The sequence below is a fragment of the Pyrgilauda ruficollis genome, unplaced genomic scaffold (assembly GCF_017590135.1).
Source record: "Pyrgilauda ruficollis isolate IOZ18807 unplaced genomic scaffold, ASM1759013v1 scaffold21, whole genome shotgun sequence".
NCBI lineage: Eukaryota > Metazoa > Chordata > Aves > Passeriformes > Passeridae > Pyrgilauda > Pyrgilauda ruficollis.
Genome location: NW_024520318.1, coordinates 10,172,110 through 10,199,525, shown reverse-complemented (window position 1 = coordinate 10,199,525; position 27,416 = coordinate 10,172,110). Strand labels below are relative to the sequence as shown.

Here is a 27,416-nt window from a genome sequence, read left to right as displayed (position 1 = left end):
ATCCACCACCTTCATGGATTTTTTTTTTATTTTTCTTGGCTATGTTAATTTTAAAACATGCTGAAGAACCATGTAGAATACAGCTGTACTTTAGAAAGACACATCCCTGAATTTCATTATCACATTTCACTCCTCTCAGAAGACAGCAGGAAATTATCAGTTTTCATTTACTAACTTTCAGGACCAACCTATTTCATTCATGGCCTGAAACTCAACTCTTTTTCACAGCATACAGGTGATCATGGGAATCCCTTTGATTAAGTGCTACAGCAGAATTCTGAACTTATTCTCCATTAAATAACCTCTGCATCAAAAATCAGTTCTGTTTAAAAGTAAGAATATGTGTATGTTGACTGCCAGCAATTCAAGCTAAATCAGGGAATTAAAAACACAGAAAAAGTCATGCTGCTTACTACCTGTTCCAGCTGAGATTTTATGACCTACAGTAACAAAGGGTAATTGTGGTTTTGATGCAATATTTAGATCCCATCTGTGAAGCAGTGGTGGTCTCCAAAGAGACTGTGCTTCAGAAACACTCATGATGCAAAGTCTTGACCACTCTTGTGTGGATAAGAAGAGGAAAACAGAAGGTAAGTCTCTTGTCCCTGGCCCAAGCGGGTACCAGGTCCTCAGGACATAGAGAAGTGCAACCTTCTCTGATTCCTGACTGCTACATCTGCTGGATCTTCACTTAAAAGATGTGCATTCAAGCCTTTATAAGGCTAAGATACCTGGCATAAAAAGATCTAGGTGCTTAGCTTCATAAAGCATGTTTCCCAGAATTAATACAGAGTAAGATGTGGATAGGATCAACGTCAGGAAGAATCAAACTTTTGTATCCATTTCCAGTCTTTCAAATGCTTGAGAAGCAACTTAGACCAGCTCACAGCCTCTTGCCTTTCTCATGGCTGCAGATAAGTGCATGTAGATTTGGTATATTTTGCTCTCTAACCACTCACTGGCCTACTCTTTTTCTCATCTTACTTTGGAATTGTGGGCTAAAATTCACCGTTTAGGCTTCATTGAGATTACCCATATAAATTTACTCTACCTTGCTGTGCAAGGATGCCGGCAGGCAGAGGACTCTCTGAAAAGAAGCTAGACAAGGGTGGTAAGTATTGACAGAAGTGAGACTGAAGAAACAGGCTCTGAAAGCCATTTACCAAGATAATTAAAGCCCCTGGGGAGCAGGGGGAGGGTGACTCCCCTTGCGGCAGGCCACAACAGGGCTGCTGGATGTTGATGGTGCTGCTCTGTGACCTCCCTGAGCAGAGGTTGCTCCCAGGTTTAGTAGCCTGTGTGCAAATGCTGGAATATGGCTTGAACATTAAAAAAAAATTACTTGAACGACAATGGAGAAAAGGCTCCCCATTATATGTCTGTTCTTCCTGCTTTTGTGAGCGGTTACATAACAGAAAATGACAGTCAGCCCATCAGTTGTTGAAAGTCTAACCTACTATTTTCTGACCCAGATGTTGTTCAAATGAGGACAGACACCATCTTGCAGCAGAATCCCTGCCTTTAGACAAAAGATACATCACATTACATGGCAAAATTACAATGTAATTATGCTCTTGTAATAATAATATGCTTCTTTTAATGATAACCTTTTCAGAACAGATCTAAGAGTACAGGCAAGATATGACAACTTTCAGTTTCTTTTTCTGGTAAAAAATCAGATGAAACCAAGTGGCTACTTGTGCCTTTTAGAGGCTGCTAATATGCCTGAGAGAGACTGAAATGCAACACAGACCACGTTCAGTTTAGAGCCTCTAGAACTGTACAGTGCTCAGAGCGATGCCAAAGGAAACAAAGACAGCACGAACCAAAGGAAGTCATACCTGAACCATGCAGTGTGTCTCCTCAGCTGAACTTCCTACGACTCTACCACACTCACTCCCATACCTGACTTGGACTGCTACCTCCTAACCCATGTCTCTCAAAAAGTAAAATTAGGGAGCACATTCAACACTGTTTGGATACCAGGTCTCTGGTCCTATTGAAGGAATTTTAGCTTATGAATGGAAGCCAAATGGAGATGCAAAGCCAGTGATGGGACAGGTTGGCAAAGCCTTGACAGATTCAATACTGGTGTCCTTTACCATTCTTTAATCTTAACTGTGACATGACATCTCAAAGAGCCATTGGAGATGAAGGCTTCTCCATAGGGGATGCATATATGACTGCTGCTGCTAATGATCTCCAGCAAATTCAGTGAAAAAGGAAAAAAAAAGGTTTGAAAAGGTAAAATGATCTGCCACAGGTCAAGATGTCAAGATGAGAAGCAGAAAAGAAAGTCAAGCCTCCTATTTCTTGGCCTTGCTCTTCAACTCAATTCTGCACCATCTCTCCCATTGTCAAAGCCAGGGTACACAGAAAATACACATAAAAAACCTTTATCTCCTGAATTATCAGCTCAAACTTAAATGATGATTCCTTTACTGCACAAACTGAGTATTTCCCACAGGATGATTTTCGCATCTCTCTTCTCCCTGCATCCCTACAGCATGCTGGAACTACAAAGGAAGACTGCTACATTATCCAATACATGAAACTGGTGGTTCCTTTGGTAGCTCTGAGCATTTATGGTAAAATACCACTGCGAGTTTCTTCCCACCAGTCAGGGAAACTGCTGTGGGGAGTGACTCAGCTGGGACATAGTCCAGAAGGCAACAGGAGATGAGGGGCCTCAATGGCACTTTTCCAGTCTTAATCAGCACTGTCTGCATGGTGATAGAGACTGATAAGCTGCCAGAAGTAATTTCTTTCTATAAGACTTGAAACAGTGGTCCAGAACAGTTGTGATCTTTGTGTGTGTGTTTGTATTTGGTTGGGTTTTTTAAAATGCAGAATCAAGGGCTGTAATTTCCCATGGCAGCCAACAAACAATTTTGATAGTTTCATTTTAATCTCCTATAAGTATCCATTTCTCCTCCTTCAACCTTACCCAATTTCCACTCCACTAGGTATTATTTTTTCCAAACAAATCAGACATGCCTGTCTATAATAGCACATTTATCAACAGGGAGGGTTGTGATGGAGAGAAACTATCCCTACTGCACAGAGCATAAGACATTTGGGAATCCTTTCTAATAAAAAGGGATTTGATTAAAGACAGCCAACTACCACAGATCAGCAACTTAATCATCAGTAAAGAAGGAAGAGCAGCTTAGACTCAAAAGACTTTAATTTGCTGATCTGCCAAGACTTCCCAGGAGTAGTCACTCCACAAGTTCCTCCAGAATCTACAAGGGGGTAGGAGGGGACATACACCAAGGATTGGGGTGCTTCGACTTATTACAGTAGTTTGGTCTTAACAAAAGTTAGGCAGAATACCCAACATGCACATTTAACTCCTAAAAATTCACAAGAATTTCTTAAAAATTATTATGCTTAGTGGCATTTCCATGCTTAAGCACTGCCTTGCCAATGGCAGCTAGAGGATTTCCCTGAGACTGGATTGTGCTGCTGTGGTAAGTCCTGGAAAGACAAAGCTGCCAACTGTGATCTTGCTGCTTCCAAGCATCTCCAGCATGCTTCTCCTGGCTCCTACCACACTCCCAGGCTCCCCAGGAAGGCAGTGTGATCCATGCCCTGCTGCCAGCTGTGAATGCTTGTGTGAGCAATCCCTGCCTAGAACAGTTCCCCCAACTCTGAAATCACTTTCAGTGGTTTCCACCTGGGAAGCTGCAGAGAGGTGCAGTAAGCACAGGCTGGATGGAAGTGGTGGCTGTCCTGCTCCTCAGCTCACTGGGTCTGCCAGACAGAACTTCCAGGGCAAAGAGACAACTTGAGTGACGACTACTCTTCCTTCCCAAGGAACCTTCAGCCTACCCACTGCTGGGCAGATTCTGCTGACTACAGAGCCAAGATGGCTTGATTGAAAACCAGAGATACTGTGAATGAACTTGCAGAAGGAAGTTGGTTACAAGAAGATCCCAGAGTGCTGGCAGACCAAGTAAAATGACCTTTCTCCAGCCTGACAGTTCAAATGTAATTATTCCAACAAATTATTTTCATGACTTAATATAACGCCTTGCAGCTTTCTAGCAAGGTTAATTAGATTCTTCAATTCAAAACCTATCTGCTCTTAACCAACTTTTAATATGCTGAAATCCAGTTTTCCAAATTCAAACTAATAGAAGTGATTAGCTGACAGCTATCTGGTATGCTACAATTACCATGGCATTTAGACCTCAGGCATAAGATATTTAATGCAAATCAGAGTCAATGTCTCTGCCCATTTGTCCTTTTTCGGGTTATTTGATCAATGTGCCATATGAATACTGTACAGTCCACACTACCATGCTAAACAACTAAAGAACAAGAGCAGAGATATTGGTTGAGACAGTTAACCAAAGTTGAAAGACTTTTTCCCTCCCACACTTAATTTGTTCTTTCCACATGAGCACGAAGTTACTGAAAGGCACTGGCTGACAGCTCAAGTAGAGATGAGTATTTAGTTCTGACATAGTCAGAATTAGTACAAAACTCCAGGCCTGCCAAAATCAGAGAGTTTCATCCACTGTGACTCCAGAGACCCAGGGAGGAGCCTGGGCTGGAGCAAAGCTAGGAAGAGGAGGGCAGCCTACCTCTTTCACTGTGACCCCTTAAGTTTTAGCTTTCATATTTTTTAGATTCTGTACTGCCTTAGTGTGTGACTCTGAACTTTATATAAAGTTCTCTTCACAGGGTAGTTAGACAAAACAATCCTTTCCCAGCCTGAGAACCAAGGACACCACTACACCTTTAGGCTCAAGAAGTATAAACAACAGTGATTGAGGAGAGCAGTCTGGGAGGTTGGGACTTCAAAACCTGAAGCTGTAATTGGACAATTGACCCCAATATGTAAATAAAAACTTACCAAAACTTATAAAAGTGTGAAAACTCATGACTGGTTGTCCATCTTGCATCCATCTTGGGTCCATCGTGGGCAGAGCCACAGCCAGACTCTGGTACTGCCCAAGGTGTATCCCTTGAAGGCCTTTTAATAAATACCTACTTTATTCATTTTACTTTGTCTAGCCCTCTGTTCCAGGTCAGCCTCTTCAGGTATCAACTGTACCTAAGCATATGAAGCAGTTGTGCTCCAGCATTCTGTGTTTTGTTACATACAAATGTTCCCAGAAGGCTGTATGGGGTGCAGCATCCTTAGGGAGTTGAGGAGATGTTCAGCCCAACACATAGTTCTTTGGCACATCAGGAATGCCATGACTGGACATCACCTCAGAGATGAGCTTCACTGGCATACAGTGCAATTAGTTCAATCAGGTGCAGTTGGTAATTACACATGACTTGCCCAGGGTAGGACGAAGGTTGTTGTTTGATTTTTCCACCATGCATCATGCATGTTTATTCCATCTTTGATTATGCTACTGTTTATATAAATAACACTGGCAAAACTTCTGAGTGCTCTGAAGCCTCCTTTCCATTTTCTAGTCTCCTGCTGAATTAAAGAGCTAATGGCATGGCATTGGTTTGACATTGGTCTGATCTGATAGCCAAATTGATGACCTGAGAGACTTTATGTTCCCACCCTTTCAGCTATGCATCCCTTTTGGATGAAGAAACTTTGATGTACCACCCTCTCCAACAGAGCAGAGCAATCTTAGTCATACAATATTAGTCTGCAAAATCTGAGCTTTGCAGCTTCATAAATACAAGTGGTAAACAAAACTAAAGCTTCACTTCAGGAAGCAATTTTCGAGCTGTGAGGAAAATTAATCACTAGAACAGCTTATCAGGGTAGGTGGTTGACTCACCATTGCTTGAAGTTTTTAAGATAAGATTAGATCTTTTTTTTTTTTTTTTTAAAGTCATGATTCAATCATGTTCCTGGGAGAAACTGAGAGTAGGACATTAGGCAGTATAATGGCAAGGTCCTGCCTGACCTTGCAGCCTGTGAATCTTCTTTGTTTATCTGCCTACCTTCTTGGGTGAAAAGGAAAATGGAATGGGCTTTGGTCCATCAACCAACTCCTGCCACACAGTTCTGCTTTAAGAAAATTGCTGTAATCAGATCTCATGCTTCAGGGCTTCAGCCATTTGCCTGAAGAGGGCAGAAAAAGTTTCTCCCTCTTTTCTGCCAGCTAATGGCTAAATACATATTATGTTTATTTGATTGTAGCTTCATGTTTAAAACATCAGAGAGTGAACCCAAATGGCTATGGGCAGAGTCAAAGGCAGAAACACAGAAAATGCTCCCTGGCTATTTTATATTCAGTTAGCCATTCCTGCTCACACCTCAGATCTGTGATAATCATCAATTCTGATGACTATCAGCGTTCACAGAGAAGACATTTTGGTTATTAGGGCGCAGCCACAGAAGGTAGAAGGTAGTGATAGACAATTGGGACTGATACTAACCCCACCTACAAGGGCAATGTTTGTTTGATGAGAACACCTTAATCTTCTCATATTATCAGATCCTTGCCACTGCAAGATCCTTGTTTGTTAGTGAAACTGTGGTCCCACCCGCTTTCTGATTAAACGAGATCATGAAAGTTTCTTTAAGCCAGAAATGTTTCAGTCCAACCAAACTCTATAGCAAATAGAACTGGGGGCAATCTAAATTAATTTTTAAGAAATGTTGAAATAAAGGAAGATAAATAACACAAAATGAATGGCCTGCCCCAGTCTTTAAATCTACAAACTATAGCAGTTTGTTTCATAATAACATTATTATCCAAGCCTGTAAGAAACTAAGCTCACAGGCAGATCCATTGATCCGAACATCGTCGAGTGCCCAAGACTCTTGATTTCAATGCATAGTTCAGAGGTCTAATCACCTATGTTTCATGTAAAGGCAAGATATAATTCTACACCTATAGATGCCTAAGATAATTATACTCTATATAACACTTAAGAAGGAAATTAGATGCTTATCTTTCTCAGGTAAGGAAGATATGAACCAATCAGTCCAGATTTGTCTTACATGTATTTGTTGGACCCAGTTCTGGGTCCCCATGTATAACCAACCTGATTGACTCAAAATGGATTTCCTTTTAATCTGTGCCAGCACAGAGAAAATGAAAATCCATGGCTTGGAAGCAGAACACATTTACACTGCCAGAATTTTTTTGCAGCTGCAATGAGAAAGGATGGGGCAGGCAGGCAGAACAGCGACCACACCTGAATTCAGACTGGTAGCCTGGAAGCTGGGGACAGATGGTGTGAAAATGAACCAGACACTGAAAAATTCAACTTTATATCCAGTAAGACTATAAACATACAGTGAGTGAGCATGAGATTTATGCTGAAATTACAGAGGAATTCCTATGGATGATTACACTTCCAGCCCAAGCATGGAAAGCACATCCATCAACACGAGTGTCACTACATTACCAGTGCAGCTGTCAGGCCTCCCATTACTAAACCCAGTAAATACAGAAGAGGACCACAGACACTTGTGATATGGCTCACCAAAGTAGTCATCAGACGGAGGATTCTCCATGTCATACAGCATTTTCTTGGTCAGATGCTCCAGCTCATCCTCAGGCCTGAAGGCAGGAGTGCTTGATGCAGGTCCAGAGCTTGAATACCCACTCTGAAGAAAAAAAAAGAACAGCCTGTGATGTGGTATAAAAGCATTCACACAGTAAGGGGCTATACTGGCTGTTCAGTGTTGAACTTCATTCCTCATTCAGTGTTGAACTTCTTATTTTTCTTTTTTTTTAAGATCCAAGGGATTCAAGCAAGTAAACACCTTACTTAATGTAATGAAAATGGACCCTGAAGAACATCCAGTGAGGCACTATATATCCTCCTAGAATGGGAAGTATCCTGTGCCTCATAATTAGATGCCTACTGGATAGCACATAATAATAAACAAAACAGAAGATTATTCCAATAATAACTTAATATAAATGTTCTCCAAAACTGAAAAAGGCTTTGGAAGCATTTAAGTTCAGACTTGGTAAAAGTTTCCATCACTTAACAATGCAACATAAATGATAATTCTCCAGTGGTAGAGAATATGGACAAAGACAGATAATTCCAAGCTGCTAGTTATGTTCTCTTCTTGTTTGTTTCAACACAAATCCTGCTGTTAACTTCAGTGAGATCAGGAGCTGGTCCACAGATTTTTAGTCCTAGGCATACAGAGGTTTTAATACATGTGTAGAACCTGAGATCTTTTGGCCTTCATAAGCTAACAGCTGCATACAGTATTTGCAGCCTGGCTCAGAGTCTTCTCCCTGGAAAACACCAAAAGTATGGCATATTTTGAGAAGCACAGAAATTGTCTTGTGCCTAGAAGTTTCTTAGAAGAAGCTGTTTGGTGTCCATAAGGAGAAACTCGGTCATCTCAGGATTAAAAAATGCTGACACCAGCTCTCCTTGTGTGAACTGCTTTCTTGAAAGGCTTGCATATGAAAACTAACTTATTTATAAAACACATCATTTCAGTAAAGCAAGTGATTTTATTGATTAATTGCTGCCTACATCACAGATTGGACCTTTGATATGAAACAAGGAAACATTTTTCCATGCTCCATAACTACTTAGATGGCAAGAAAATGTAAAATCACTGGAGAAACAATACATTGACCAATTCTAAGGACTACATCTGACATGATGAATCTTTATTGAGCCAGTGATTTCAACAGAGAGCAGCAGCTTTAAAGCACTGCACTTCAAGAGAATTAAGTATATGCTTCCATGCTTTTTTTCAATCAGGCAAGAAGGAGATTTCAAATGAGACGTCAATCAATGCAGAGAAGGTCTCAGAATGGCACTTTGTGATAATACTTCAATCACCCACTCCGAAAACCCAAACACCTGCATGTTCCTTACCCCATTGTAATTCCTCTTCTAGGGTCCATGCTAAGCTGTACCATCACCCTTCTCACTTGTTGGCCTCAGCAGGGGCCTGTGCTCTCTGGAAGGGCTGGATTTGCTGTGCACACACACAGTGCAGCAGCTCACCCACTGCCTGCCCAAAACCCACTCTGTAGCAGAGTAGCAGCAGTTCACAAGGGAGAGGGGTGGCATGGTCCCCTAGCGAAAAAAGTGTACCTGGAATAAGCCCCAGGCTGGATGAATTTCCCTGAAGGGCTGTGCAAGGTCTGTTTACCACACATTCAGCCTCCCTGACTGAGAACATAGATTGGACCTAACATACATTCAGGTTTTCCCACAATATTTTCTTTGTTTTGCTTATGATTTTTTTTTTTTTTTTCTGAACAACATTTAAGGATTTTGTGCATTTCTCCAGGAATTCTAGTTGCCTAGTAGTTGTCCTGAGGAAGCTGTTGAACATCTGGAAATGCTGAATGCCCACATACAGATCAGAAAACTTTTTTGTACAAATGCAACCATGCTGATGTGTTTGGGTTACCACAACTTACTTTTTCACATGGGGAGACAGGCAGTATGGTAACCTCCATTTGCCTCCTAAGTCATGTAAGTGTCATCTCTGTGGGACACATAATTTTGGTGTGGATAAGGCCATTCATATGACCAGAAGTTCTAGAAGCAGGTATATGACCCAGAACACCCAAACTCCCTTGGCCAGAGCTTTGTGGCTTTTTTAGATGAGCTAGCCTACAACTACTTTGTTTGAAATAATATATAGCATAATCCTTAAAAAAAAAGTTTATTAATAAGTCAATTAAAGTTGTCAAATGTAAGACACTTAATCTTGGAACAACCTATTTTTTTTCCTTTGCTCTCTTGTTCCTAAGAGCCAATTACAAATCTTGCCTGAACATATATTTTAACACAGCAAGTTCAGCCAAGGATTTATTAGCTTGAGAAATCAATCTGTAGCTGAGATTCTCGACATTCTATTCCAGGTATTGTACCTATTTCAGTTTCCATGCAGAAAAGAATGACCTCTGCCATTTCATCAACAGACACTCCTTTCCTAGACTTTGCATGGAGAACACAGCATGGTCTGAAGCTGATGATGGCCCCTATCCCTGTATTTCCCATTACTCATCATCAGCCTCTTCTGCTGGGCTCTGTCTACACATCATTTGAAGCACTGCCTTTACACTTGGGCCCTGTAATATAAATGGACCAAAACAGAAGGCACAAGCCACAGTCTGTTCAAAGAAAATGGCAGTGAGATGGAGCTGAAACAATTTGCCCAGTATCACACATGGGCTCTAAGGCAAAGACAAATCCAGGCTGCTGGGAGCCCTACACTTTCCAGCCTCACACACCTGGGCTCTGCTGGAGTTGCAGACCTACACTGAACACACTGCAACCCAAAGCCACTGCCCCTGCAGGCCACCACAGCCAGCCTTTGGCAGGAGGTGGGTGAAGCCTCTCCCTCTTTTCCATGTTGGCTTCTCATATCTCCCAAGTGGGGAGCCCTCCATAACTAATTCATAAGGGCTTGGACTAGGCCCTTTAAAATAAAAGACCAAAATCTGCAGATTTTCAGTTTTGTCTGACTCTCTCTGGTTTTGGAGGCCACACTGCCTCATACATACAATAAATAGGCTGCTCTTGTATTTTATCTACATTGCACTTTTCCAAACCAGGCAGATTTCCTATCCAGCACCCAATGTCAGCAGAAATAACAAATACCAACCACAATGTTATGAGACACTTTGACTTATTTTGACTAAAATGCTATGCCTTTTTGACCAGCATTTTAGTAGTGCTAGGCACATCTTTTTTCCTCCCATGGCACATGCTGACTACGTGCCTGCAAGAAAATGCATTTCATGCATATGAACATGCTGTTTGCTGGGGCACGCACACACACAAACATAGAGAGGAAAGTGTATCCTTAGTCCAATATAAAATGCTTGTTTCAGCAAAACAGTTTCCTTCCTCCTCCTTTGTTAGGTCAGGGTAAAAATATAACTCTGGCTTTCCTCACAAAACAGTTGTGGTGTTGTTGTTTATATTAAACTTCCTCTATTTTCTCCTGATCTGTACAATAATCAAGGCTGTCTAGAAATTCAATTTGCTGTCTGATCTACCAGTTAACTTCATGCATTCTCTTTTCCCCATGCACACACCTCAATGCACACAAATATCCACTTCCTTAGCTAGACACAGCTCAAAGAAAGGGACTGCATTGACTTGCAGACCCCAAGCACCACTCTGTCTGGCTAACCACAGAAGTATCAGGGATGATAAACTGACCCACAAAAATGGAAAAGAGCCCAGCAAAAAGCTGGCAGGAGGGACTATGCTTTGGAAGCACAGGCACCCAAGTGCCTCCTTTGCTACTGTCATCAAACACCAAGCAACTTCAGGGAAGAGAAAATTGCAGGAGCAAGCTCAGGAAGAGAAGAGGATTGCAGCAGCATGTGCAGATGCAAAAGCATTCCTAAACACTGTCCTGCATATTTAGTTGGGATGTTAAGGAAAACACCAGCACTTCCAGGGAAAACACCAGCACTTCCAGGGTTAAGCCCTGTAGCAGAAAGTATCTTCATGCTACAAAGGAAGCGAGCTAATTGCTTGTCCCACTATCAAAATGCTGCAACAACATCTGGCTCATCTTCCTTATTAAAGTTCAGTTCCTGAAAAGCCAGGTCAAAAGAAGCAGTCGTGTGGAATCACTGCATAATTATTTTGGTACACAAAGCTGGTACTTGCTTCAGTGCTTCCCTGGTACATTTTTCTACTCCAGACCTGTCTCAGATGTAAGGACTGCCCATAAAAGGCAGCTCTGCAGTCAGTATGGTGCATTCGTCAACAAGAACCTTCCCCATCCCCACATAAATATTTACCCATATAGGAAAAAACTGCAGTGCAAAATCTGCAAAGACATCTGAAGATGATGCTGTGATGAATGCACCAACATTCAGAATACACTGTATGTGGTCATTTTTCTTGTCCATTTGCAAACATTGTAGAAGAAGCTTCTTCTCTCTGGGAGAAAATAACTTCAATTACGTGTTCCCAGTTACAGAAACATGGAAATTATCTTCTTTTCAGGAGGGAGAATTAGCTGAATTTGGAATTGAAAGGCAGCCAGAAACATCTTTCACTGATAGTTACTTTCTCTTCATTTTTTTTCCTCCTTTTCCAACTGCATAAAGTTAGTCCTTTCACTTCACTCACCAAAACTAATCATCAGTTAAATAGTATTGCAGCATCATTTTTTGTTCAATGGTTTGACAAAGACCACTTTTTAAAAAAAAATTTATTGACTGTCCAAACCCATCATAAACTTTCAGAGCAATCCAGAACAGTGCCACATCTCTTATGAGCTGTGCTCCTAAGGAAGTATCAAAATTGCCTACAGCTGTAATTCAGTTTATAATTAAGGCCAACTTTTACAGAGGAGATGCATTAGAAAAAATATTTTCATTCTTGATTTATTTTCCCAGTGAAAGGTTACAGCTGCCAGAGTACATAAAGATTCCTGAAAAGAGGATTCTGCCTGGAATCCTTGCAGCATGCACGTTCCTGGGTCTATTCCTGATCAGAGGATAACTCATCAAGATCCTCTGAAGAAGCTGCCCTGCACGAGGAGATACCCACTGACAGCCAGCGCCCTCCAGCCCACACCAGAAGACCAAAATTTCAAGTGTTGGGCTGCCAGGAGAGAGGGCTCTTCTGGGACATGCCAGAGTGGAACAAGCCACCGGTTTCCTCGCTGCCTACCTGCCCTGACCCCCACAGCAAACCAGCAATCCAGAACGTGCAGTTCTGCCAGCAGAGCCCTCCTTTGTTTAACACTGCCTGGCTTTGAAATAGGTCAGTTTTGTAACTGCTTCAAAGCTCTAGAGGATATTTTTCTTTATTTTTAAACTTCATTATTGCAACTGTATCCTCACTTAACTATCCATGCACATTGTCTGTCCTAATCCTGCTAAGCTCTCAGTTTCAGTGATCTCTTGTGGCATTAAGCTACACAGAATTTGAGTAATAATAACAATAAAAGTATTTTCCTCTGTTTTAACTTCACAGCCTGCAATTTTGCACAATTGTCTCTTTTTTTTTTTTACACTGTGAAACTGGGATGCAGACAGGTAGGAAGGGGAGGTATCTTGTTGATAGTTTTAAAAGACAGTAGAGCCAGAATGCAAAATCATGATAGAATTGAGAAGTTTCTTGACTTTTGAAAATGAGGCTGCTCATACAGATGTCTATTTTGACTCACCAGAGCAGAGCTTTTAGCTTACAGTCACGAACCCAAAATCTTGGTCTTTGTGTACTGATACTGAATTCAACAGGCTCACCATACATGCACCCTAATTACTCTGTAAAATGAGTTTAGCAATACTTCTGTCTTAATTAATCAGTGCAGCAGAGCTGTTCAAGCTTCTATGACATAAGTAACTACACAGAGACAGAGCATTTTATTAAACATCAAGCATGGTAACAAAAGAACATGACTGTTTTGTCCTTGGATTGTTTTATGCTATTATACGTAAACAGACTAAGTAGCTTTTCTTGCTACTCTTCATATTCTCATTAATGTTTTGAATCTGGAAGGGCTGGTTATTTTTTCTTGGTATTATAAAGACTTGATACTCTGTAAACACCACCATCTGCTTCTGGCTTCTGCACTGAGCATGACTGTGTTAAATGACACCTTCCACTGCTATTCTGGCGAGTCCTTGCTTCTGCTGGACACTATGGACTGTTTATATATTCAGAGTTAACAGCAGATGTGCAAGATTTTTATGGAGCAACATTGACCATTTCTCATTATAAAATACAAAGCAGTGGCTGGTTCTCCAAGTAATAAATTTTTACATGTTATCTCAGGAAACAGCAGACTTAAGCTATATTTCACATATAAAATACTACACTTTAATGTCCCATCGGTGCCTGAATGTATATACAGAAACAAATGCAGCAGTGCCTGATCTTGCCTGGGGCCTCTTGGCCCTATCATTACACAAATATGCTTTACTTGTCAAGGCTTATCTCATATGAAAAGGAGAGCAGGCTGTTTTGTTTTGTGTTTTTCTATTAACCCCACTTATTTTGGTAACAGACATTTTAGGCACTTTAAAAAAAAGCCAAGAACTCAAGGAACAGCTGGATGGTACTACTGAGAGAGAGCATCAGGCACCATTATTATACCCATATGCAAATAAAGAGACGGTACCATTTTAGCCATATGTTTTTGGCTGGAAGAGCTTAATCTGCTCCATAAAATTATATCAGGAGTTTGTATGCTTACTCATCTATTTGTTTCAAGACCAAAGGCTTTATCCTGCTCCAAGCTGCTTGCCTTGCCACATCTCTCTGGGCTCAGATTCAAACATTCCCTTACTCCCATGGATCATCACCAGCAATAAAGACCCTATGCTTCTCAACTCCCCTTCTCTTCCCATCACAATACTGGGTGCTTCCAGGAGGGCCTTCAAAGCACTAATTATTTAAGCATTATATTTACTACCATCAACAGGTCAAAATCTGCATTTCAGAGTAGAAGCCATAAGCTTCCATAGGAGATAACAGTCTCACTGCTTTCATCCCAAGCTGCACAGCAAACTGCTGTACAAGAGTCTGAATTCAGTTCTTGACATCTTGGCTATAGATCCTGGGGTGCACAGTGCATCTAGGACTCCTTGCTTGGGCAGGTGATGAGCCTCAAGACCTGTACAGGGCTCCCTTGTACCAATCCAAGGTGGCACTACTGAAAGACATCAAGCTCTGGGGGGCTGCAGTGGCAGTGACTGGCACTCCAAGGGCTCACTGTCTCACCACCAACCAAGCCATATTCCATCTAATAGGACAAGCACAGAGGCAAACCTAATAAAAATGGGAATGCTTCAATATTCATACTGATGAAAAGACATGTGTGTGCTGACGCAGTACTTAATTCACTCAGATGATTCACTGCCACAATGAAACAACTGAAAGAAGTACCTTTCCTCCAAAGCCTACCCTTCCAGAAGCACCTTCTCTCCAAAGCCTACCCTTCCAGAAGCACCCTTAAAATCCAAGGAAATAATTGAGCTTTGCCTTTTCTTAAGTTTTCCCTTTGCAAAGCCCTTCAGAAAGGCAGAGCTGAAGGGTTTCCACAGACACTGAGGGGTGACAAGGCGTGACGGGCTCACGCACGTGGCTGGTGCAGCGCCCACAGCGCCCCGGGAGCTCCCCAGCACTGCCTGACCACCACTCACCCCAGAGCTGGGGCTGGACCCAGTGCTCAGCACCACCTGCCCTGCGGTTCAGCTTCAGCACCCAGCGAAAAAACAGGCAGCCCCAGCTGCAGGCCTTAGCAGGTAACAAAAACAGAAGTGCCATGGCATCACTCCTTTCAAAAGAAAAATAAATCTCACCATTTTAATGGTACTAATTTTGCATGTGAAACTTGCATTCATACTGTATTAACAGTTTAAATATAGCTTTCTTGCCAGAAGCCTGAATAGGCTAGAAAAGATACTTAAAATATGCAAATTGTGTTTCTGTTTTAATACACAAAGAAACCTAAAATCATATCACTTTCCATCACCAAGACAGGTTTTAATATAAGGTTCTTTCATGTGAAAACTGTAACAGCAAGCAAATGGTTAACCAAGTGTGTTTAACTCACTATCTGTAGTCTCACTTTTAGTCAACTGTGACATGGGTCATTACACTTCCCAGGACACCAATGACTTAAATGAAGACTACATATTTTGCTTAACATTAAAAGATTATATATATATATATAAATTACAGTAAAAAAAAAAAAAAAAAAAGGCTTCTCAGACTGAAGCGGGTGCTTAGTTCAACATCCATAGCATTGGAGGATAGGATTCCTGAGCTTTATCCTCAGCAGTATTCTTAACCAGTCTGATCCTGCACCCTGCTGTTATAAATGGTGTTCATAATGCTTGGCTGTCTCAAGAGATTTTGAGAGGCTCAACGAACTCTTCATTACAAAATGCTTTGAGATCTTTGAATGAAAGATGCTGAATGAGTACAATTCATGACTTAATAATTACTTTTACTAGCCAAAATTGTGCCTCCTTTCACTCATATGTGTCTAGATTTTGTCTTTTAAGATTATAACATCTTCCAAACAAACGCTGGTCTCCCAACAGTGGTCTTGTATAAATAAAAGTGATAAGAATAACATTTGAGGAAAACATAGTGTGGCAAAAGCAAATTACATTCCTGCTGAACTCAGAAGCTTCTTCCTTATTTCACAACTGGGAGACTTTTCCATTTTACTCATGTTCCAATCCCAGAATCACCTGTTCTCTTTTCCTTATGTGTAGCTGCTTTCATTCTAAGAGCGTTCCTGTTTTTCCTTTAACTTCGCACAGGTCATGTTTCTTGAAGAGGTTACTGGAGGGTGCCAACCCCTTTTAACAAAATGGGCACAAGTTCCTTTGGAAAGAAGATAGGAAGCTCCAAACATGTCAGAGAGCGTAAGCACTGAGTACGATCCTTCATTTCACTTTGAGTCTCTCAGGTAACTGAGTCAGGGAAAAGGAGTCAGAAATTTAAGAGACATTTGGATTCTATTCAGGCCATTTTATTGTGCTCACCTCTTGGCCAAGGTGTGCTTCAAGGGTGATAAAAATTTTTCAAAGTGACACCTTTTCCAGTGACGCAAGAGAAAAGAGAACTTGCAAATAATAATGAGAAGATTGCTACTCATCGAAGTCACAGGCAGATCTCATTTGATTGCACCTCCAGGTTTTGTGGTAAAAGACTGTAGAGAAGATTATTTAAAGGATACTGACACAGCTCAAGACAATATGTAAGCAGTAAAGATCAGAGTTCACCTCATCTCTACCTGAATTAAAGTATCTCTATATACGATCTATATGGATGGTTTTGTTGCTGAATTGCTTTATTGACCTTTAAGAGACTGAAGCTTTACTGCACTTAAAACAACTAATTCTCCTCATGAAGAGCCCTCTGCAGGTATCTGTAGGTCACCTGCATCTCAGCTCAGTCATCTAACATCGTGCCAAGTACCATTTGCAAACACGTGTTATTTAATTAATGAGAAGCAATTGCCCGGCCCATCAGTGTTGAGCAGACCACACTGCCACCACCAAGCCCTGGCCTAGCTATCTCCAGCCCAAACAAGGACAAGAGCCTCCTCACAAAATTACCAGGCTGGAGTTGGTCATCACTGGTGATTAAATACTTAGAGAACCCTTCACCTTCCATTATATGGAGGTCCCCAGCAAAAGCAGGCAGTTTGTGCACAGACCTGGCGCTGCTCGCTCACACGAGAGTCTGGGGAAGGGTTTGGCAGCCAGCTCCCAGTGCAGCTGCACCCACAAGGCATTACCTGCACTTGCAGGTGCTACTGTGATGCTGAGCACATCAGGCAGAGGACAGGACACACTGGCAGTAAGGAGAGAGGTGGTGAAATTAAACAGCGCCATCAGGAGCAGAAGGAGTAATACACAAGAAAAGGAGGAGGAAAGAGTGAAGGGCTGCAGCCTCAAGTTAGTGTCATCTCGATAGCCTAAGTACTGCTGCTTTAGAAGAGACTTGTACACATTTCACTATCAATTACCTCAGATAATCAGAAATAATATTTTCAGAACAAAGCAGTGCCAAATTCTATACTGCACTTGGAAGAAAAAGGCCAGGGTAAATGCCCGTCATCTAGATTATAATTTATTTCACCCAATGTTCTTACAAAAATGATCTCTAATTTGGCTCACAGCAGTAGAAATTTCTCAACAAAGTCATAATTCTCCTGTAATAGAGTCCAGGGTAGTAAAGTATTACTCAAATAAAAGCTCCCAGTCTCCCTTGAAAAACTGTACCTGCTCAGGAATTTCCCACAATCACATGGGAAGGGAGCTGAGAAAAGGGCAGCAAGAGAAGAGGAATGATTTCTTCTCAGAGAGCACTACAGGATGAAGACCCAGCACATCACAATTTGTGGCAGGGAACCAAAGAAGCAGGGATTATGGGTTATCAAAAAATGCTGCAGGAAGTTTCACCATGGCTATTCAATATTCAAAGGGTCTCAACCTTTTCATTCTCAACCTGCTGGAACAGGAGTGAGTTGGCTGTTCTATTCCTGTTGTGGATCCTATGAATGAATCCTGCTTGTGCAGAGGGCAGGTAATGGTCCTTGGAGGAGAAGAGCCCCAGGAGCAGAGAGGTGAAGATCAGATCTGGAATGAGGGCTCTGGCAACATGGGGAGAGAGGCAGGGGAAAGAGCAAATTGGCATTTAGCAACACAAATACAGCAACTAAAAAAGGCAGAACTACAAAGGCAAGAGAGAAGTGCTGGTAGGAATAGGGGAAAACCACTCAGAAGGCAGCATGCAGTAAGTGTTTTGAACCAGAGCCCAGCATCAAAGGGGAGGATGGAATAAGGCAGAGAGGATGGAGAAGAAAGTACAGCCTGGCTAGCAGCTTCCAGAGCTGGCAAGAGTCCATGCAGAGAGGGCACATGGAGATATGCACCCACCACAGGTGGAGTGGCTTAGGGAAGACCAAGGTGAAAAGGAGCGGTATGAAATGGAAAGTAATAGCACCCTCAGAGGAGGGAGCAAGCAGGAAAGCAAGACCAAAGGAGAGGCATCAATGTCAGCTGATTTTACTGAATAATTTCCTTTCTACAGGAACTATCCAATGCTAATAAAACCCAGCAGTTTCAGTCTATGGGATTGGTCAGATGCTTCCAGACACACACATGTGTGCGTGTGCATTTTTGATGGACAATAGACACCCAGGGCAGAGCACTTGACCCTCAGTGTCACTTTTGATTCCTTCATGGAAGTTGTATATGGGGTTTCAATGTCACATGATCCTTCTTTCCACTTCCCCTGCCACATGTAGTGTGTGATCCCACATTTGTCACAGGCATGATTTCCAGCCAAACAGAAAATTACTTTTATGGCCATGATGCTTAAGATGGTAAATGCATAGGGGCTTGTGCTGTGGGGATTGTGCTGTGTGCTACACAAGTACCTATGGAATAAAGGGCAAAGGAGAAGGAATTCTGCTTGGCGCTGGAGCCAGAAGGGAATACAGAATTCCCCAGATTCAGAGTTTTTCTGCTACTTTTCCTCATCCTCTGCTTTCCCATCAGCCTCTCAAAAAGCCCCATGATCTTGGCAGCCAAATCAGGCTGTGCACTAAGGAAGGGAATCTAACTTCCCCAGCTGCAGCCTCTAAGGCTGCTGTCATCCTGAGGGCACATTCACTGTAGTGACATACAGACCTAATGATCTACACTGTTCAAGGCATCAAATGCTTTAAGAAATTCACCCTGTTCAGAAGGCCACGCTCAAGCTGTATTTCTGTGCCATCTTTTGTGTGAGGCTGGGACTGACTCTGAGGAGGTCAGGAAGAGCCTGATGGCTCAATAAATGAGACACTTGGGAGAGTGAGTCAAACTGACAGCTCAACAAGATCCATGTTTAGTTGTCAAAACATTCCTCCATGTACAGAGATGCAGCTAAGAAGGCTGTCCACATCCATCCTGAGCTGGAGACAGGCTTATCTCACTAATTGGTTGAGCAGTACTTTGTGGAGAATGGAGTGAACTGGCAAAGGTGGTGGCATGTGCAATTAGAGCTGAGGAGGCTGAGGGCTGTGGCTGGACACAACACTGTGCCTGGACCATTGTGATGTACAGGAAAGATCACTTTGTCCATGAACCATTTTCGTGTCCTGTTCAGCCACAACAGCAGCAGCCTCCTGTATTTTAATGACTGAGAAGCTTGCAGGTTGACTGAGCAAAGGCTAAAGGGGAAAAACAAAGGTGTATATATATAATTTTGCTGAATTTACTTGAAAAGGATGGGCTAGGCATTCAGATGGTGCAAATTAGAGTTGCCCCAGGGAACTCACTGATTTACACAGCAGTAGAGAATCTAGCTCAAGATGCCAAAGTGAGCAGTCTACTCAGGTGTACATTGGCTGGTTGAAAGGCACTATTTGAGTCAACAAGGCTGTCCAAACCCAGACCAGACTAACTGCAGCCCCCTGAGTCCTCAGCTGCATTTGTCTCTCACAGAACAAATGACACAGGGAGAAAACTGGCTTCTAGACTGCCAGACCAAGAGTGAACACCGCAGACAAAGACTCCACTCTCTGAGGATATGGGTGCTTCAAGCCAGTTTCTTTGCAGGTAACACTCTAGGGTTTACTTAAAAATAGGTTAAACATCTCTGTCCTCATCTCTGGGGGACGTGTCAGACTGGCTTTCATGGGCTCCTGTTACCAACTCCCAGCTCAAGCTAACATGCTTTTCAGGACCTCCTCTCTCCTGGCTCCTTTTGAGGAGCTGGCTCCCTCTTTTAGAGGACATTCAGAGCAAGCATGGCTCCTCCACCTCCTTCCTCATCTACACTTATTCCTAAGAGCCATGCAAATTTCAACAGCATGTCTAGAAAAACAGTTGAAAACATCAAACACCACAGACTCCTTCCTCTTCTTTCTCTCAATCCAATGTATTCTCTCCATGCTCCCTTTCTATCCTTCTGCATTAGTTTTACACTATTAAATAAGGGACTCAGACCCCCTCCCTGTGACCCCCATCTGAAAATCACTCACACACTTTGGAGGATTTGCAACACAGAGGATGAGAAAGTGAGGCCAGCAAAGCGCTGGAAGGGATTGCCTGGTGAGAGTCTGTGATTTCCATCACTGAGGCTTTTCAGAGTAGGAACAAACAAATATTTGTGAAGAATAGCTTAGGCAGAGTTGATCCTGTCTCTGAGCAGCAGGCAGATCTTCAAGTCTGTTCCAGCTTTACTGTTTATGCTTCTGTGATTGTGATAGCAGTTGTGACATATTCTGCAACGGAGTTGAGCAAAGCCAGCTGAAAGCCCTATGGATCATCTTTAGGGCTGAAGCTGCTTACAGGAAAGGAAGCTCATATGCAGTGTTAAGTTACTTGGTGGTTTTGTTCCAAACACTAAATCAAGGAAAGTTTGTTCAGCAATGGTAAGACAAAGATGCTGGGTCCTAAGCAGGCCCTGCCCTGCTTTTACCATCTCCAAAATGCTGTGTCTCCAGCTTTGACTCCAGGTGCACGAGGCAGCACATTCAGAGCACCCACTGTATGGGCAGTAAATATTTGTGTTAGACAAACAGTCGGCTTCTTTTGTCCTAGTCCTCAGGAATGCCCATCTGGCACTTGGTGCTGAATCTCTATTAAAACCTCCCAGAAGCTAGACAGGATGCAGTGAGTCTGGCCAGGAGCAGGGAAATGGCAAGCAAAAAGCATTCAGAAAATCATCGTAGGTGCCCCAGACTGCAAAATGCTCCACATGTCTGTTGTGCAAAAACCCACGTGTGTCCGCAGTGGATTGAAGGAAAGAAGTTACTCCAGAAACACTGATGCCAGCTCTCCCTGCAATACCACTTTCTGGGGAAAACAAATGGTAGGGGAGCTATCTAACCTACTCATCGCAAAGTCTTTATGCCACAAGACAGTATTTACTAGCTGGTACCAGACAACATTCAAGCAAGAACAGAAAGTCACTTTCCCAATGCTCCTTGTGAATTGCTCCCATCTGTGCAAGAGAGCAATCCAAAGCCCTTATGCCCATGACAGCGCTGCAATCACACGCTTCATGTTTTACACCCAAAATAGCGGCAGCCAGACCACGGCGAGGCTCGCGCAGCGCATGCAGCTGCGCTGATGAAGAGGAGCCACTGGAAGCGGTTCTGGGGGCGCGGGTTGCTAGGGAACGTGGCAAAGCCTTGCAGATTTCCTCGCTGGCTCTTTCCCCTCTTCCCATCTCGCTCACACTGTGCCAGCATCTTCGCCCCGAGAGTGCCGCTCTTCCTGTCTGAAGTGTGCAAAAACAAATCTGCCAGCAACAATGGAGCACGATTGCTTGGCATGTGTTCCTGAGGAAAGAAATCACTCTAGCCTTTGATTTTCAAAGGCAGCCAGCTGACGGGTCGGGAAAAAATCCATTCTCCATTTTCTCCATGTCTGTGTGTTATTTCATTCCACCTGTGCTACGGTTAAGGGTGGGTGGCAAGCCCAGGTGGCACAACTCAACAAGCTGAGTTTGTGGGAGCTGTGTCAGCTTGCAGATGGCAGGATTGGTGCCCTGAGTGTCACACTGTGTCCCCTGGACCCCTTCACTTCCCCTAACATGCTTCTCCTTGGGAGGTGGCTGCAGGAGCCAGCACAGTTCTGCAAACGTGGCTGGGCACTGCATGGTGCTCCCACTGCTCCAGTGGTCAGCAGGGCTTATGGAAAAGGGTGCACAAGCAAAGGAAGAGCTACCAGAAAACTGGGAGGGAAGGGAAAAGAAATTTCTGCCTTCTTAAAAAAGAGCTGAGAGAAGGAGAGACCAGTGACCAAGGTGGAAACATAAGGCTTTCCAGTATTAATCAATCTTTAAACAATTTGACTGAATGATTAGGAAATGCAGTGCTCCCTACTGAGGCATTAGAGATTTATATTTAGATGTTAGGTGGTTTTTTCCACCCTGCATTATTTTTAGCTACTCGCTGATGCTAGGCTAGTGGTGGCTGCTGTTGGATCGATGAGGCTCTCCTGTGATAGCAGCTGGGTGAAATATGCCAGTAGGAAGTGGGATATCATTCACCCCAGGATGCTGCTTGGAATCCCTGTCTGCATGAGGGGATAGTGGGACAGCAGAGCAGTGGCAGGTTCCCCAGACTTGTACTTACACACCGAGGCTACAGGCCCGGACAAATGCTCTTCAATATCAACAGGGACTTAATTAAACCCTAAAAGCTGCACAGAGGAGACACCTAACAAGCTTGTGTAACTAAGAAATAACAAGAGAGAAAAGATTTGGAAGTGATTTTGAGAGACTGCTTAATAAACCCCTTTATCCCAAGAAGGAATAAAATAAAGTAGGTGTTTGACCTATTAGACACATTAATTCTGGAGACAGAGGAAGAAGCATTTCATTCTCTTAGTAACAGCATACCACAAATCTGGGGTGTCCACAATGCTTGTACTCACAACTCTCTTTGGACAAGGGGAAACTCACATGATTCCCAGGGCAGACCAAAGCTGCAATTTCTACCCATTGCAGGGCTGCATCTTTGAGAAGAACCATTGCCCGATAATGAAGGGGTAAAAAAATCCAAGAAATGTAAAACAGTAAAATACTAAATATTATGTCAAAAGACTAATTACTTCTTCACTCCAGGTAATTTGTAATTAGACTGTTTTGAGATAGAAGGATTTATGTTTCTTGTTAAGAACAGAGCCTCTTACTCAGTGTGACAGCATGATCTCTTATCTCATGACAAGCCAGGCAAGGATGGCCAAGGTCTCATCTTGAACTTTGCTCAGAAGCACAGCAGCAGCACACCAATATGCAAATATCTTCCATGGAGTCATGTTATGTATCATGTGTCAACCTCTCCATAAACAAGGATGAGTCTCATTTTATGAGGGAATAAAAAAAGCTGAATGCAAATGCATGTCTGTATATCAGCATTCCTATAAAGAAATTTCCTTGCACCATCCTCCAGAGACCCTGGAGAACGACCTTAAAAATGAGAAATAGTGCCAGCATCTCCTAGAGAAATTGTGTGAATGCTACTATCCCACCTTAATTTCCCCTTTAATCTACATTCCAAAAACTATATTCACCTGCAGACACATGCTAGGTTGATACATGTCAGGCACACTTTACTCTTCCGTTCAAACCATATGGTTCTAATAATAGTGGCTAATAAAGGAAGAGTATGTTTTCACTTGTAATTTTTCAAATCTCATCAAAAAAGGGTACAACACAGAACACTGCAGACTGCAGCACAGCACATGTGCTCAGTCACATTTTGCACTGCTCTGCACTTGCTCTGCTAATGGACCTTAATTAATATTCATAACCAACTCAGTATCAAGTGCAAAAAGAAAGTGGTACAACTCTGTGTTTGCAGAAATGGTACCTTAAATTAAAACAAGCAATGCAATTGCAAGTTTATTAAAAGTGCATTTGGAATCAGACTGAAGTAGACTTTGGAAATAGGAAGGAACAGAGGACATCAAGTTATCTAATGGGCTTTTGGCAATAATTTTACATCACAAATAAATTTTCCAGTAACACAGAGACAAATGCTCAAGGCCAACCTTGACATCTTGGTCTTGGCATATCTCAACAACCTCTGTAGCTAAAATCATCCATTGGGCACTTCCAGGAAAGATAGGCACTAGGTTTCTCACAGAGGAAAATCAGCAAGTAGCAACCATAGCTAACTTAATCAAGCTTAATGGAAACAAAGGGTTGTGACTGGCATTAACACCCTGGTCTAGCGGTAGGGGATTTCCAACTAATTTATTATGGAAAAAAGTCGCATTCACAAAGTCATCCATAGGGTACATACTGCAATAAAGCATTTAATATAATAGCCTGGCATCATCTGACCCCAGATGAAAGAGTAAGAGGATATATTTACACTGCACATGACTCCTGCTTCCAAGAATGCACCTCAAGGCAGTAGCAATGTGATCTTTTAGCCAGTGGCTTCCTCAGCTTGCCACAACTCCTGTGCCAATCTGCCACAAAAGCAGAGGTGTGTGCAGGCAGGCTTGCTGAGGGAGCTGGAGCATGGACAGCAATCCAGCACACCTTGTTCGACCACTGAGGCTCTTGCTGTCTTCCAGCTGCCTCCCACAACTCTGAATGAGTCTGAGGGCCAAGCAAAGTCTTCCAGGTGACTTTTTGCTTATGGAAGAGAAACCCAGCAAGCCATAGAGAGGCTGAGCTGGCAGGTGCACAACGAGCTGCGGCAGACGCGTGTCCTTGGAGAGCCCAGCAATGTGCACGCAGCCAGAGAGGACACACAGACTCAAGAGTCACAGCTGATCTCTGGGCTGAGCTAAAACCACGTTCTCTGAACCCAGGAAATCCTACAATGGAGACAGGCTTTCTCCAAGGGACATAGGCAAGGCATAAGGCCACGTCATTGGCATAGTTTTCAATTAAAAGCTGAGACATCAAGCCTAATTCGGAGAGGTTATTCCTGGGGGTCTATGGGGGACAATCTCCATTGAGGTCCAAGTCACAAGTCTGACCTGACAGTACACAAACACACCTGAAGAGACAGTCCATTTCTCTAGGGGCTTCAGAATAAATAGGATCGATTTTCTTATCAGGGTTTGTCTAATTGCTCAGGGTGTCACAAATTTCAGTGCAGCACAAAACATTAATTCTCACCTTACTGCTATGGTCATTGCCTCAGTTCTTTGAGAGCTGAAGTCTTATTTTTCACCTCATGGGTTAGGAGACCAAAAGACAGTAGCAAGGGAAAGAATAAGATAACCATCTGCCTTCTCAAGCAACTGTCAGTTGTCTCTTTTCATTCAGGGAATCCAGCTGCTTGCTGTACATGCATATTCCTTTAAACACAGATAAGTTTCCATCTGTGGCAGAGATATTTTGCACAAAGTTAATGCCAGAAGCTTACATTCCTCTTTTAGGGGTCAGATCTCATGATACACACGACCTCTACTGAAAACCATCCAACTGGGGACACTTCTTGTTAACATCACAGAAAGAATCATTAAAAAGCCAAGTCTTCTAAAACGGGAGTGTGGAAAAAAAAAAAAAATCATGTTGCTAATAATCTAAACAGCTCATTTCCAATTATGCATTTTTAGTCCATGATCTATTTTTTCTCTTATCAGCAGCTTTTGAATTTTCAGACCAGATCCCTGCCAACACCTGCTCTCTCTGCTCAGTGAGTACTAGTGCTAGCACATAGTATTAGCTCTAGTACAAGAACTAGCTGATGCACAGTTCACGGCTGCCTCCCCTTTGCATCCCATGCACCCTCCCAAAGCTGGCTGCTGTGTTTCCAGCGACCTGAGAAGGAATACTTGTTCCCTTCGTAATTAGGATTCACAGTAAATGTGGGAAGCGAAGCAAAAAGAACACAATGTTCAAAGCTGCCACTCATGGTTAAATAATTAGTCAATATTACGCTCAAATGCTGCCTCCAGTGTTCATGCCAATCTGTACAGGGAGACATTTGTCCTTACATTACTTTGGCGCCTCGTTTCAGTAATTTCTATAAGCTGGAAGTCTGGCCTCAGCAGAGAATGGGTCACACCACTTCTAATTCAGATAGATTACTAAATACAAATAAGAATGGTGAGAGATTAAAGGTGGTGAGGTGTTAACAAAGCTTTGGTAAAGTAATAGATGCAAGAAATCCTTTCACCTGATTTTTATAAAGTGGGCCTTGTCTAAAAACAAGGGGCTAATTAGCTGATAACTAATGCAGAACCATAATCCTGTTTTGCCTACATGTTCTGCTATAGTTACACACAGAGAAGTGCTGTTGATTTCCAATGAGAGGGGATTTGGTTGCTTCTCCTCACTGCATAGGAACTTACTTCTTTGCACAGTGACCTGTGGTCTTGGTGGGATTTTGAAATGCTTCCCCCAGTCTGGAAACTGCAGATTGCTGGGACACTGCTCCGTCTCCACGTTCATGTTGTGCCTCCTTAATCGTGGCTGTATTTTTCCCCAAAGCATTTGTGTGTGCTAGAAGGATTTCCTGACAAGAGGAGTTATGATGGCTTATAGCTGATCTAGAGCTGAACTTGATTTTTTTAGAGTGCTAGGTGATGCCTGAATGAACGCTGCTGCTTGTCTAAATAGGCTAACTTAGAAAGAAAGCACAAAGGATTTAATGAGCAATAGGAACAAGTACAGACCAACTCCTGGAATGTTCCTGCATCACCTGCACAGCCATTCTAAAACTCTTCCGTCAAAGGAATGGAGACTGTGTCAACATTTAGCTTAATTGCCCAGCAGCTGCCTGGATCATACCTGGTTAGGCTGAGGAAGTTTCACTTCCACCTCATGTCACCCAGAGGCAGAAGTACTGCAGACATGAATTTTCATTCTCTTGTAAAAAAGAAGCAGTAAGAAAAGCCAGCACCCCTTTCCAGCTCTGCTGGACCATGAAGCCTCTGCCAGGAAGCTGTCCACAGGGAACAACGTTATGATCTTAGGAAAAATCTTCTTCCAAGGCTTTTTACCAAGACTGAACTCAGTAAGGGTCAATAAAACAGCCACACACCACAGATGAGGCAACAAATGGTGATCTGCAAGCACAAACAAGCCCAAACTAACATCAGCTCTTTTTCATAACATTGGCTGCCCCTGGAAAGGAAACACTTCCTCCTGATCTTTGTCTGGTGCAGAGACTACTTTAACTTGGGCTACTAAAAGCACCACTAATAAAACTGAGAGCATCACTGCTAAAACCAAGAGCATGTCCCATAAGCAGGCCCTGCAAATGCATCCAACCAGCTAAGTACCATTCTAATTTATCAGACACCTGCTGGAAGTGGAGACTAAGGAGCACTGTGGCAGGGTCCAGACACCCTGCCCAGCCTTTAACACCATGTGAAAGAGGGGAGACAGCAGAAACACTGATAAGAGAACCCTGAAATGATTCATTTTGTCTGAGTTTTACTGTGCAGGCCTGACAGTGATTTCATTAATCATTTCAGATAGCTCACATCTGGATTGCTACTCTCCCCTGGCTGCTTCATCCATCCACACACCTTGCTGGGGAAAAGACAGTGAGATGGGATCCAAAT

The 27,416-nt window shown here is 42.7% G+C and overlaps 1 protein-coding gene across 8 annotated transcripts in view; it reads right to left on the bottom strand.

The window, feature by feature from the left end:
- LOC121353799 (LIM domain containing preferred translocation partner in lipoma) overlaps positions 1-27,416 on the bottom strand; it is a 335,201-nt gene that overhangs the window by 77,046 nt on the left and 230,739 nt on the right. For all 8 annotated transcript variants that reach the window (XM_041467937.1, XM_041467935.1, XM_041467938.1 and 5 more), the window contains one exon: positions 7,423-7,546. In XM_041467937.1, coding sequence (XP_041323871.1) covers positions 7,423-7,546 — 124 coding nt within the window. The remainder of the gene's footprint in view (positions 1-7,422; positions 7,547-27,416) is intronic.